The sequence below is a fragment of the Culex pipiens genome, chromosome 1, assembly GCF_016801865.2.
Source record: "Culex pipiens pallens isolate TS chromosome 1, TS_CPP_V2, whole genome shotgun sequence".
Lineage (NCBI taxonomy): Eukaryota > Metazoa > Arthropoda > Insecta > Diptera > Culicidae > Culex > Culex pipiens.
The window spans coordinates 72,349,809-72,363,297 of NC_068937.1; the positions used below are offsets into that span (position 1 = coordinate 72,349,809).

The window sequence follows — 13,489 nt, forward strand, 5'->3', positions numbered from 1 at the left end:
TCGAGAATTTCTTTGAATCCATTCAAAATTTTATTATATTTTGTTTTGAAAACATATTTGAAGTTACTTAGCAAGCATGCCGAATTGAAAAACATGCTTGTAGGACTTAGAATTAATGTTTTGCATATTTAAAATAAATTTATCATCTCCTCATAGCGGCCCTACGAGGTTTTTCGAGAATTTCTTTGAATCCATTCAAAATTTTATTATAACTTGGCAAGCATGCCGAATTGAAAAACATGCTTGTAGGACTTGGAAATAATGTTCTGCATTTTCAGAATAATTTCATCAACTCCTCATAGCTGGTCCTACGAGATTTTCTGAGAATTTCTTTGAATCCATTCAGAATTTTATTATAATTTGTTCTGAAAACATTATTAAAATTACTTGGCAAGCATGCCGAATTGAAAAACATGCTTGTAGGACTTAGAATTAATGTTTTGCATATTTAGAATAATTTTATCAACTCCTCATAGCTGGCCCTACGAGATTTTTCGAGAATTTCTTTGAATCCATTCAAAATTTTATTATATTTTGTTTTGAAAACATATTTGAAGTTACTTGGCAAGCATGCCGAATTGAAAAACATGCTTGTTGGACTTGGAAATGATGTTCTGCATTTTTAGAATAATTTTATCAACTCCTCATAGCTGGCCCTACGAGGTTCTTTGAGAATTTCTTTGAATTTATTCCAAATTTTATTAAAATATGTTCAGAAAACATTTTTAAAATTACCGAATTTAAAAGCATGCTTGTAGGACTTAGAATTAATGTTTTGCATATTTGGAATAATTTTATCAACTCCTCATAGCGGCCCTACGAGGTTTTTCGAGAATTTCTTTGAATCCATTCAAAATTTTATTATAACTTGGCAAGCATGCCGAATTGAAAAACATGCTTGTTGGACTTGGAAATGATGTTCTGCATTTTTCGAGACGAGATTTGCCTGACCACGCCTTCTATCGGATGGGGAAGTAAAACGTCGGTCCATTAGCGTAAAAGAGGTTTTGAGTGACTCACCACACATAACCTTCGGACGCCTAGAAATGAGCAGAAACTTGCAACAGAGACCACAAAAGACCCGGGGGTCGTTAAAGTGGATTACTTTGCTTTTGCTTTTTTGAATTTATTCCAAATTTTATTAAAATATGTTCAGAAAACATTTGTAAAATTACTTGGCAAGAATACCGAATTTAAAAACATGCTTGTTGGACTTGGAAATGATGCTCTGCATTTTTAGAATAATTTTATCAACTCCTCATAGCTGCCCCAAGGAGGTTTTAAATTTTTACTTTCATTCATTCATTTTCCTTCTTTGGAGCGTTTAGGTTTTTTCTAGAGGTTGGACAGAATTAATGTTTTTATTTTTTGTCGATCTATTGACGGCGGTTTGATATTTTCGTCAATACTTTAACGAACAGTTGAGCTGACGTTCCCACCGTGTAGTGTTGGACCTTGGGTAAATTAGACAGCTATTATTTTCAAAATAAAAACATGTTTTTTGAGTCGCTTAAAACATGCAAGTTTAAAAATATTTCAAAGCAAGCCGTAAATCCTCAAAAAATGTCTACAGATTGATTCGAAAGGTGTCACCTCTCCGGCGTAATGTATGATCTCAAACAAGTATCCCGTAGCAGAAAGCCGGTTCCAACATAATCGTTCTCGAGTGATTCCACGCGATAAAGAAGCTGTGAAAAAACACTGAAAAATCCGCGCAAGTTCCCGACTAAACCACCGGAACCGCTCAAACTGCCGGAACTAGTTGCCAATTAAATATTATTTTGCATCTATCATAGTCGGTTCGGAACAATGCAAATGACGGAGAAGAATCCGAATCAATTGACCGTTGTGGGGGAATTTGAAAGAAATTACGAGGCCAAGAACTATTTGCAAGCTTTGAGACCGTTGTTCGAGCAGCACAAACCTTGGAGCAAAAGAAGGGAAAGGTGGAGGAGGTAAGGATCGAATCCTAGTAAGATTTTGTTTTGTTTAACGATTCTCCCCCTTCATTAGCACATCCGGGAACTTAACAGCGGTTTCTGCCCTCGTTCGTCCCGACTTCTTCGAAAAAGGTGCCCCAAAACCAAGCCGGATGGTGCTGCTGTTTGAGGGTGGTCTTAAGAATGACTCAGTGCCCTTGAACACCGCACCAACTCGGGCGAGCTGTTGCCGAACTAGTTCACCCAGATTGTGCCGCTGCTGTCGTGAGGAACCGAGCTTTAACTTTTGCATTTGGTACGTCGAGCTGCTTGGTATCGATTACAACGATCTTTAACCTGTCCAATCTGTGCAAGTATAACGGGCCATCGAGAGGTGGAGCGCGTTGCAGGTGGAAACCGGAATGAAGCAGGAAGACGCTAAGATGACCGAGTTTCACGAGATTCTGTTTTGCGGAGGGATTTTAAGCACACCGAACAACCGGCAGGTTCTCGAAAAGTCCGAACTGCTGGACGGACCAAAGTCATAATCGGAACCTAAACGGGGCATCGCGCACCGGGGAGAACATCAGCAGGGACTCTTACTTGTACTGCCTGGACACGGCACAGGTTGGCGCACCACCAGAGTTTAATCGCGTGGACAAGCAGACGATCTACGTCTTTGGAGGTCGGATCCTGGAATCGAGGTAAGCTGTAGTTTGTTAAGGTATCGCAAAGTTACAACGTTCCGTCCTCCTTCCTTCGCAGAAACCAGAAGGAAAACTCCGACTACTCCAAGTACTCGGGCCTGTTCTCGTACCACATTAGCAACAACACGTGGAACCATATCCTGGTCGACTGTGAGTCAACACCTGTCCTCACGTGCATAGCATCAAATCGCGAGTGACGCACTTGATGCTGTTGACACCGCAAGCTGTTCATCGTTGGCTGCCATCGCGGCCTCATCTACGACGTGAACGGCGCCGAGCTGACCAACCTGATTCCGGAGATTGTCAGTACTGACGCGAAGAACGCGCCGCAGTCGGATGACGCCTTGGCTGCGGACGGCGGATCAGATCCCATTAACCTGTTGACGTGTCACTAAACGGTGGTGGTGACGGCCAAAAAACCCAACGGCGACGACGCCGACTCTTCCCGCATCAGCTTTCTGAGAAGCAAGTGTTCGCAGATGGACCGGGCCATTCCGTCGACCTCGGTCGCCACCTCACCGTCGTCTTCAACCTGCTCTTCTTTCGCAAACCCAGCTGTTTGATTTTGTCAAGCCGTTTTGTCGCTATCGAATAAACTATACCCAAACACTCCTCCTTCCCCTCCCCCGCCAAATAAAATAAACTAAATAATTTTCCTATTGCTTGTCCATCTCTTTTGTAATTCTAGCAGAACTTTATTATTGTGGGTTGAATTCTACATCTTAATACACTTCTGAAGATATCCGGCTTATCCAATCATGTCGCAAAGTCCTTTCTGTTGCCATGAATGAACCGGTGCTGATGTTTGCACTTGGATTGGTCATCGACTATGGTCGTACAAACAGCCACTTCCCACGGCTAACTTATCAGCGGTGCTGGACCTGGCGTTCAGAGTTTCCGAAGGAGAAGCTCCAGCGGGTTAAGGGAGGTTTGATGGTGGAGTAGTTGACGGCGCACCAGTGGGCGGAAAAATCACGAGAGAAGGCGCCTTCCGAGGAGGTCAGCCTGGTCAACGTTACAACGGCGTCGATTTCGTCGTCAGGACCGTCAATGGACAGTAATCAGTCGGTTGGTGCATTTGGAGGTTTTGGAGAAGGTTGTGAGGTTGCCGTTGACGAGACCTTGTGATTCATGATCTCTTCCTTAGGAATGTTGATGATCTCCAGTTCTCCATCATCGTCGATTCACTGCTGGTTCTTGCAAAGATTTCGATCACTGTTTAGCTTGAGGCGGGTACCTTTCCCGACGATCTCGGCTCGGCTCGACCAGATCCTTGAAGATGGCGTTTATTGATTGACGTTCTCAGCATCGTCACCACCTTTCCCGGCCACCGATTCCACGGGTTTCGCTCCGTTTTTTCTGAAACGACGTCGTGTATCCGAAACCGAAACCGGTGAAATTTGTTTTGTTTTGATTTGTGTATGACATTTCAACTCACTAAGGTTCCTAAATGCATGGTGGGATTTCGTTAATATATTGACGAAATGTCGATATGTTAACAAATTATTTTAATAGATTTTAATGCGTTGATAATGGATTGACCGATCTGACCCACCCCTAGGGTTTTTTAGATTTTTTATTGTTGTAAATTTGATTTTTGCATCATTAATCTTGATTTGTTTTTCATTTTTATGCTTTTTTAACACTGAACCTTGCAATTGTTTGAATAATGTTTACTTTCTTGAATCATTTTTATTTTTCATAATCTGCCGAAGGATAACCAGAAGTTATGCCATATAGATGGCCGCCGTTGGCGGCCTTAGAATAACCGTCCAGGATAACTTCACCCAGGTGATGTCAAAGCATTTGCTTGTAGCTGTAAAAGCGCTTTTAATGCTAAACAGTGACTTTATTTAATGCTGATTGGTTACTTGGGATCATTTTAGCGCAAAATTAATTATTTTGTCAAAATTGGTCAAAATTTTCCCATAGTTTCAGAGGAATTTGGTAAAACACTGTAATACCAAAAGAATACCAATATGTGGTGTTCGACCATTGACAAATTCTGCAATTTCGCAATATCAAAACAATACCTTTAATTGGTATGATAGCACATTTTGCTCTTGCATAATCCTTAAGACAAATTTTAAAGGGTCCAGGAATACCAAAATTTGGTATTGATACCAGAGAAAGGTATTATTACGCATTTCCCTTGTTATTTACCCATGCTCGGGTTTCTGGAAGAAGTCGTTTGTGTTCCCTGTTCACAAAAAGGGGCCTAAACGTGACGTCCGGAACTACTGCAGAATCGCTGCCCTCTGTGCTGTAAGCAAGCTCTTCGAAGTCATTGTGCTAGACTTCATCAAGTTCAACTGTTGTGATTATATCGCCCAGGAACAGCATGGCTTTATGGCGAAACGTTCTACCAGTTTCAATCTGGTCACCTATTCGTCCTTCATCCTACGAACCAAGCAGAAAAGGAAACAAATTGACGCCATCTACACGGATCTATCGGCAGCATTCGACAAGCTAAACCACCGTATTGCTGTTGCTAAACTCGAGCGACTGGGCTTCAGCGGTTCTCTGCTCGAATGGCTTCGCTCCTACCTCACCGGACGAGAAATGAGCGTGAAAGTGGGCGACGTAATTTCTGCCATATTTGCTGTTTTTTCAGGCGTCCCACAAGGCAGACACCTGGGTCCCCTGATTTTTCTCCGACGTGCATCCTCTGCTTAAATGTCACAAGCTGTCTTACGCGGACGACATAAAGCTTTTCACTTTTATCGAGGAGACTAGGGACTGCCAGGTTCTTCAAGAGCAGCTCAACCGGTTTGCAAACTGGTGCTCCGATAACAGAATGGTTCTTAATGCAACTAAGTGTTCAGTAATCACTTTCACCCGCAAAAGCAACAATTTTTTTTTTTTTTGAAACTTCATCATCCCGGTACGAGAATCGAACTCACGACCTCTGGATTGGAAACCCAGCACGCCGTTAGTCGAAACCCATCCCCTACCGGTCAGTATTCCCAGTGAGCATATTAACTCTTTTAAGGGATCTGACTTTGCCGAGCCAGACAGGAATCGAACCCATCACCTTCCGCTTACTAGGCGAAACCCGTAACCTCACGGCCACGGAAGCTCGGCAAATTTCAATTTCCTTTGACTATACTCTTTCAAACACCACCATACCTCGGACTTCCTGTGTGAAAGATTTAGGCGTGATGCTGGATAGCAACATGACGTTTACTGACCATATTACGTATATGGTTTCCAAAGCTTCCAAAACATCAGGATTCGTCTTTAGGATAGCTAAGCATTTTCGAGATTTAGTCTGTCTCAAAGCTCTTTATGCTCGCTGGTTCGTTCTACGATCGAGTACTGTTCCACGGTTTGGGCTCCTTTCTACCAGAGCCATTCAACGCGTGGAGTCGGTGCAGCGAAAGTTGGTCAAATATGCCCAACGTCACATCACCTGGCCTGATCCTTTAAATCCTCCGAGCTATGGTCAGCGAACGACTGGACAACGCGTACCATAGGTACTACAAGTACCGTAGGTATAAAATAGACCCACCAAGTGGTCCTCTAGCCTCTTGTTCAGTAACTCCGATACCCTGTAACCATTGGAGAGATCGGGTAACCAACCCCGGTGGGAACTATGGTAGTATGCTGACAGGGTAAGGGGGGCTCCACCCTCTTCGGCTGTACCGTTAAGCTTCGAGACAAAAGCCTCCGTTACGGTGTCGAGAGAAAACCGCAGCTGGGTCCCGGAAGCTGCAAGGTGGCAGCCCCACCCCGAGACTAGGTATTCGCAGCCCTGGTTAGGCGGCATACCGAAGCGAAACACCAACTCAGAAAAACAAAAGAAGAAATTCAGGACGGATAAATCGGCATCAGACCAGGCGATGTAAAAAGGACAACGATTGGAAACTCGGTACTTGGAACGTTCGAACTCTCCAAGATCCTGCACGTGCTGGCCTTCTTGCCCGGGAGCTGCACAAGCTGAACGTGCATGTGGCCGCCATCCAGGAAGTTCGATGGCCCGGTCATGGAGAGCGAGAATTCACGGCGGTGGACCCCATCGCCAACACCTCTTTCAAGTACCACATCTACTATAGTGGCGGCGAAAAGGCGATGCACGGAGTCGGTTTCGTAGTGATTGGGGATCAGAAGAACCGAGTCATCAAGTGGAAGGTGGTGAATGACCGGATCTGCGTGTTGAGAATAAAGGGCAAATTCTTCAACTACAGCCTGATCAACATCTACGCGCCGACGAACGACAAGCCCGATGACGATAAAGACGCTTTCTACGAGCGTCTCGACAAGACCTATGGAGAGTGCCCAAGACACGACGTGAAGATAGTCATCGGAGACGCAAACGCGCAGGTCGGAAGGGAAGCCTTCTTCCATCCTGTCATCGGCAAGGAGAGCCTTCATCCTCGCACGAAAGACAACGGCCTCCGTTTGGTCAATTTCGCCGCAGCCAGAGGAATGGCTATCTGTAGCACCTCTTTGCGCGCATGAACATTCGGAAGCACACCTGGCGCCACCCGAATGGCGAATCGTGCACACAAATCGATCACGTTTTGGTGGATGGTCGACACTTCTCGGACGTGATGGACGTCCGATCGTACAGAGGACCGAACATCGACTCTAATCACTTCCTGGTAGCGTGCAAGATCCGAGCTAGGCTGTCGAACGTGTTGACCCCGCGGACTGCGAGGATAGCGCGGTTGAACGTCCAGCGCCTCGCGAGCAGCGACGTTGCTGCAGAGTACAGTCGGAAGCTCGACGAGCGGATCAACGAGGACGCGCCTACGGGTAACACAACGGCTACCGAAGTGATCGGCACGACCAGAGGACGCAAACCCAAAGGGTGGTTCGATGCGGAGTGCCAGCGAGTGACGGACGAGAAGAACGAGGCCAGGAAACGTATGCTGGTTAAGGGTACGCGCCGAAACTGTGAGCGATACAGCGAGCTGCGAAGAGCTGAGAAACGAACCCACCGCCGAAAAGAACGGGAGTACGACGAGAAAGTACTTGCCGAAGCTCAAGCACAGTACAACGCGAACGATAAGCAGAGGTTTTATGCAACTGTCAACGGTGTAAGAAAGAAAGCGACGCCTTCCCCTGTTATGTGCAACGACAGGGAAGGTAACCTGTTGACAGATAAGACAGCGGTAGCGGCCATGTGGAAAGAGCACTTTAACAGCTGTTGAACGGTGAGATGCGAGAGGGAGTCGTCGAGGACAGGATGAACGTTGAGAATGATGGAATAGCTGTGGACCCGCCTACGTTGGAGGACGTGGAAAAAGCCGTAAAGGAGCTCAAGAACGCGAAATCTGCGGGAAAGGACGGACTTCCGGCCGAACTTTTCAAGCACGGGAGCGCGCGGATGATCGAGATTCTGCACCAAAATGCCAGCGAATTTGGTGCGAAGAACAGCTTCCGACCGACTGGTTAGACGGGCTCATCACCCCAATCTACAAGAAAGGGCAAAGACTCGATTGTTCCAACTATCGAGGCATCACAATCCTCAACTCAGCGTACAAAGTACTATCCCGAATCCTGTGGAGCAAGCTAAGACCGTTGACCGAGACCTTTGTCGGCGAATACCAGTGCGGTTTTCGAGCGGGTCGGTCAACGACGGACCAGATGTTCACTCTGCGACAAATCCTCGACAAGTTCCGGGAGTACAACCTGCAAACACACCATTTGTTCATCGACTTCAAGGCGGCGTACGATTCAGTCAAAAGAAACGAACGTTGGAAAATTATGCTAGAACACGGCTTTCCGGCGAAGCTAATAAGACTGATTCGTGCAACGCTCGACGGAGCAAAATCAAGCGTACGAATAGCTAATGAGACATCAGAAGCTTTCGTTACGTTGGATGGATTGAAGCAGGGCGATGCTCTCTCGAACCTACTGTTCATCATAGCGTTGGAAGGTGCTGCTCGAAGGGCAGGCGTGCAAAGAAACGGAACACTCACCACTAAATCGCACATGCTGCTTGGATACGCTGACGACATCGACATCATTGGTATCGACCGTCGTTCAGTGGAGGAGGCGTTCGTGCCTTTCAAGCGGGAAGCTGCGAAGATCGGACTGACCATCAACACTGCCAAGACCAAGTATCTGGTTGCTGGCAGAGCGCGTGGCAGTGCAGGTGATGGTGTTTCGGAGGTGGAAATAGATGGAGAAAGATATGAGGTGGTGGATGAGTTTGTATATCTTGGTACACTTGTGACGTGCGACAACGATGTGAGCTGCGAAGTGAAACGGTGGATTAGTGCTGCAAACAGGGCCTTCTACGGTCTTCGTAGCCAGCTAAGGTCCCGCAGCCTAAGGACGCCTACGAAAATCACGCTGTACAGGACCTTGATACTCCCTGTAGCTCTTTACGGTCACGAGTCGTGGACGCTAAAGGAGGCTGACCAGAGAGCACTTGGGGTCTTCGAGCGGAGAATCCTGCGTTCTATCTTCGGCGGCAAGCAAGTAGGAGACCGGTGGAGCAGGCGCATGAACTTCGAGCTGTACCAAGACTACAAACATGCTGATATCGTAAAAGTCATCAAGCACGACAGGCTAAAGTGGGCTGGACATGTAGCCAGAATGTCGGACGAGCGGGCGGCTAAAACGATATTCAGCAGCGAACCAGGACGGGGTCGTCGGCTTCGTGGAAGGCCTCGTACGCGTTGGCTGTGTGCAGTCGACGAAGATGCAAGAGCGGCCAACATTGTGGGCGACTGGAGACGAGCGGCCCAAGATCGAGCATCCTGGAAATCTTCGATTAGTTCAGCGTTGGGTCGATAGACCTGTTGCTGATAAAGTAAGTAAGTAAGCTATGCTGAGCGTTGCAAAATGCTAAACCTTGATCTTCTCTCGTTAAGACGTGATGTTGCAAAGGCAGTGTTTGTAGCTGACCTCCTGCAGTCGTCCATTGATTGTCCCGCTGTTTTCGTACTTCGCAACCACTCCTTTTTGACGGTTCGCTGAGCTCTGACTAATTGCGGACATAACGAACCAGTTTCTAGTATGTGTCGTATTTTTAACTTGTGCTCTGACCATTTCGACTTTGACCTATCCCGCGACAAAATCAAAATCCGTTTCCTTCATTTCCTCAAGTCCCTTCCCTGACAATACACACGTAGATTTTAGAACACTGTGATATTTTTGTTAATTTATTGAGTTAGTTTTAAGAGTGAACCCGTCTTGTATCATTTGAGTTTTGTGTACTTGTTGATGCGAAAAGACGAGGTGGTTTTGTGACTTTTTGAGAGAGTGTCTTGGAATATGCTAGACACATCTCAAGGGGGCTTTTGTCCACCTCCTAATAAAGAAAAAAAAGTTATATAACAAATACTATTACAAAAATCAAAAAAGGTGCAAAAAAAGTAAGTACACTTTTCAAAAAATTAACATAAATAAAGTTATTTGTTGACAAATCACCATAAATCCAGCTTACGAACTCCAAATAGGCATCCTTGACTGATTAAAAAAATAATTTGGATTGAAAATAAAGTTTACTAACTACTTAGCATAAAAGTTTATATAACTCTGGAATTCTATATAAAACTTATCTAAACTTAATTTTGCAAACTTTTAATTCAACTAAATGTCAATATATTACCATAGAATTGCTAAGTAAACATTTTTGAGTGGGTATAACACCGTTTTGTGGGTCTTTGTATCGATAGAATAGATTTTTCGTTGGATTTTCGTACCAACCCGGAATTACGTGGTCGGAAAATCTTCCGGCATCGATTGCATTATTATTACAAAATCATCATGTTACGTTAATTAGAATATTTCAAATTGTTACAGAAACATCAATAATTATAATTTTATTACTTTAAAGAATGTTTCTGAGCCAAAACTTGAGTGTATGCTCTGCCACGTTTTCATCGTCTGACATGGGGCGTCGTAATTTTCACCTAGCCGTCATAGCATACTAAGGACAATGCGTACATTTGAAGGGTGAATCGTTGATTTTGGAGACACCGGACGTCGATCCAATGCGCACCTTGGGGACAGAACGGACAACCCTAATTCCTTCTGGAATGTGTTCATTGGACCATCCCCTACCTTTATTCCAAGTGAATCCATGTTGTTCCCAGACCTGTAGGAACGATTAAACGAAAAACACAAAAATCCCATAGTAATTTACATGTAAACTTTGAACCGCTAGGGCAGGCAAATTCTCAACCAAATTGGCTGATATTTGGCATGAGAGTCTCTATGGATATCCTCTACTAGGGGAACTTCGGTTTGCATGATTCTGAGAACTTTTGGTTTTGGACAAAACACCCTAATATATATACACATATACACAAGACCATGCACAGTTGTTCATCTGATTGAATAAAAAATCAAACTCATTTACAAAGCGAATTGTTTATTGATTGCATTTAAAAACACTAGCTATTGAAATTACGTGTGCTGTAGACGACTTTTTGTATAAAACAAATTCAGTTTTTGTTTCTGTCTCGGTCACATTGATTGAATTTCTCTTCATTCTCCTTATCATCTTCAACGCTGCTAGTATTTGGTTTAAAAACTCCCCTTACAGTCTCGAATGCTTTTCGAAACCCTAATTTAGTGTAAAGGCTTCGTGAAGCATTATTTTCTGGTCTAATCACAACAAATGGGAGATATCCTCTATGAATGACTAGTTTTGTCAAGGATTGAGCCAACTGAATGCCATACCTGAAAGAAAAAAGGTTTTTTTTTAATCTTTGCTTTCTTTACATACAAAAAAAAAACAACGTAAAGCAAATATGTACCCAAATTCAATTTTGAACGCACTTCCTCCTAACTTCCTTCACCCTCTCCCATTCGCGATTAAAAGCTCAAAAATTCCGACAAATGGCGCAAAGAATCGAAGAATGACGATTCAAATTTTCGCTGTTCGGTTACATAGGAATGCAAACTTAAAATTGATTTTACAGCTCTTAGAACAACTTTTGAGAAAAAATTCAAGCAGTACGAGTGTAAACTTTTTGCCCTCTATCAATTAACGCAATAAAAATAATTTTGAAAAAAAATAATTTTGAAAAAATAATATTGTTTAAAATGATAGAGCATCAAAAGGTAACAAAGTATCAGCTCGAATTTTTGCTCAAAAGTTGTTTTGAACGCTGGAATTTAACAAATCAGAATTCGCATACATAACCTCAAAGGGCGGAAATTTCAATCGACATTCTTCGCTCTGTTCTGCTACTCAATATTAGGTGTCGCATGTCGTTTGGCTCTTGAACGGCAATAGCGATTTGTCAAACAGGTTCGACAGATGCGCAAATATTTTTAAACAAAACATATTTTGCAAAACCTTAAGCTACAGCGAACCTTTTATATATATATATATATATATATATATATATATATATATATATATATATATATATATATATATATATATATATATATAGATATACAGCAATTCCCCACGAAAACAGCATGGAAAAAAACGAAAGTCCTCGGATCGGGCTCAAAATTTTTCTGGGGGTTCCCTGGCCGAAATAATTAGACCCGTATTTTTTTGTTTGGCCATTAGGGTGACCTGCGCCGTGTTAGGGTGGTCTGAAAAATGGCCATTTTCGTCGATTTTTGCAAAAACCACTTTTTTCGAAAAATTATAACTCCTCGCCATTTTAACCGATTTCAATTGTCTTATACGCAAATGAAAGGTGATAAGTTGGCCTTTCAAAGAAAAATAGTAAGAAGTTTCAAAAATCTAGCCTAACATATAAAAAGGGCGTATGAAACTTTATAATGCCGTTTTGACGGTGTCTGGACCAAAGAGCCTATGTCTGGAAATATTTTTATCGGATTCCCCGGACATTTTTACATAACATACTGAAAAATGGGAGGAGTTCATTAACAGGATTCCGAGATATGATTTTTTGAAAATAAAATCCGTGTTTTTTGACGCGCCGCGCGCAAAAACCGGAGAATGACGAAATTGGCAAAAAATCAACTTTTTTCACTAAAACTGCAATAACTTGAAAATTTCAGCGATGACCTATAGATGTTTGGGTACCAAAAGTTGCGTCTTTTAATTACGAAAATTTTGGTACCCAGACATCTATAGGTCATCGCTGAAATTTTAAAGGTATCGCAGTTTTAGTGAAAAAAGTTGATTTTTTGCCAATTTCGTCAATCTCCCGTTTTCGCGCGCGGCGCGTCGAAAAACCCGGATTTTATTTTCAAAAAATCATATCTCGGAATCCTGTTAATGAACTCCTCCCATTTTTTAGTATGTTATGTAAAAATGTCCGAGGAATCCGATAAAAATATTTCCAGACATAGGCTCTTTGGTCCAGACACCGTCAAAACGGCATTTTAAAGTTTCATACGCCCTTTTCTAATGTTAGGCTAGATTTTTGAAACTTCTTACTATTTTTCTTTGAAAGGCCAACTTATCACCTTTCATTTGCGTATAAGACAGATGAAATCGGTTAAAATGGCGAGGAGTTATGATTTTTCGAAAAAAGTGGTTTTTGCGAAAATCGACGAAAATGGCCATTTTTCAGACCACCCTAACACGGCGCAGGTCACCCTAATGGCCAAACAAAAAAATACGGGTCTAATTATTTCGACCAGGGAACCCTCAGAAAAATTTTGAGCCCGATCCGAGGACTTTTGTTTTTTTCCATGCTGTTTTCGTGGGGAATTGCTGTATATATATATATATATATTAGGGTGCCCAGAAAAAATGACCCCATGCTCCACAAGCGGAAAACGGTTTTTTGGGTTATTTTAAGCATCTGTGTAAATTTTGAGCGAAATTGGATGAGATTAACCCATTGATACCCGAGCCTAAAGTTGGTGAAAAAAATGTTTTTCATACAAAAATGACTTTTTTAAATCGCCAATAACTTTTCAGGATCGAGTTTCACAGCTTTGGTATGTTCTACAAAGTTGTAG

At 43.1% G+C, this 13,489-nt stretch overlaps 1 protein-coding gene across 1 annotated transcript in view; it reads right to left on the reverse strand.

Moving 5' to 3' along the window:
* Positions 1 to 10,937: 10,937 nt before the first annotated feature.
* LOC120428915 (uncharacterized) overlaps positions 10,938 to 13,489 on the reverse strand; it is a gene marked incomplete at its 5' end in the record, with an annotated part of 240,613 nt that continues 238,061 nt past the window's right edge. Inside the window, one exon of the mRNA XM_052706399.1 lies at positions 10,938 to 11,269. Within this exon, the coding sequence (XP_052562359.1) occupies positions 11,032 to 11,269 (238 nt within the window). The remainder of the gene's footprint in view (positions 11,270 to 13,489) is intronic.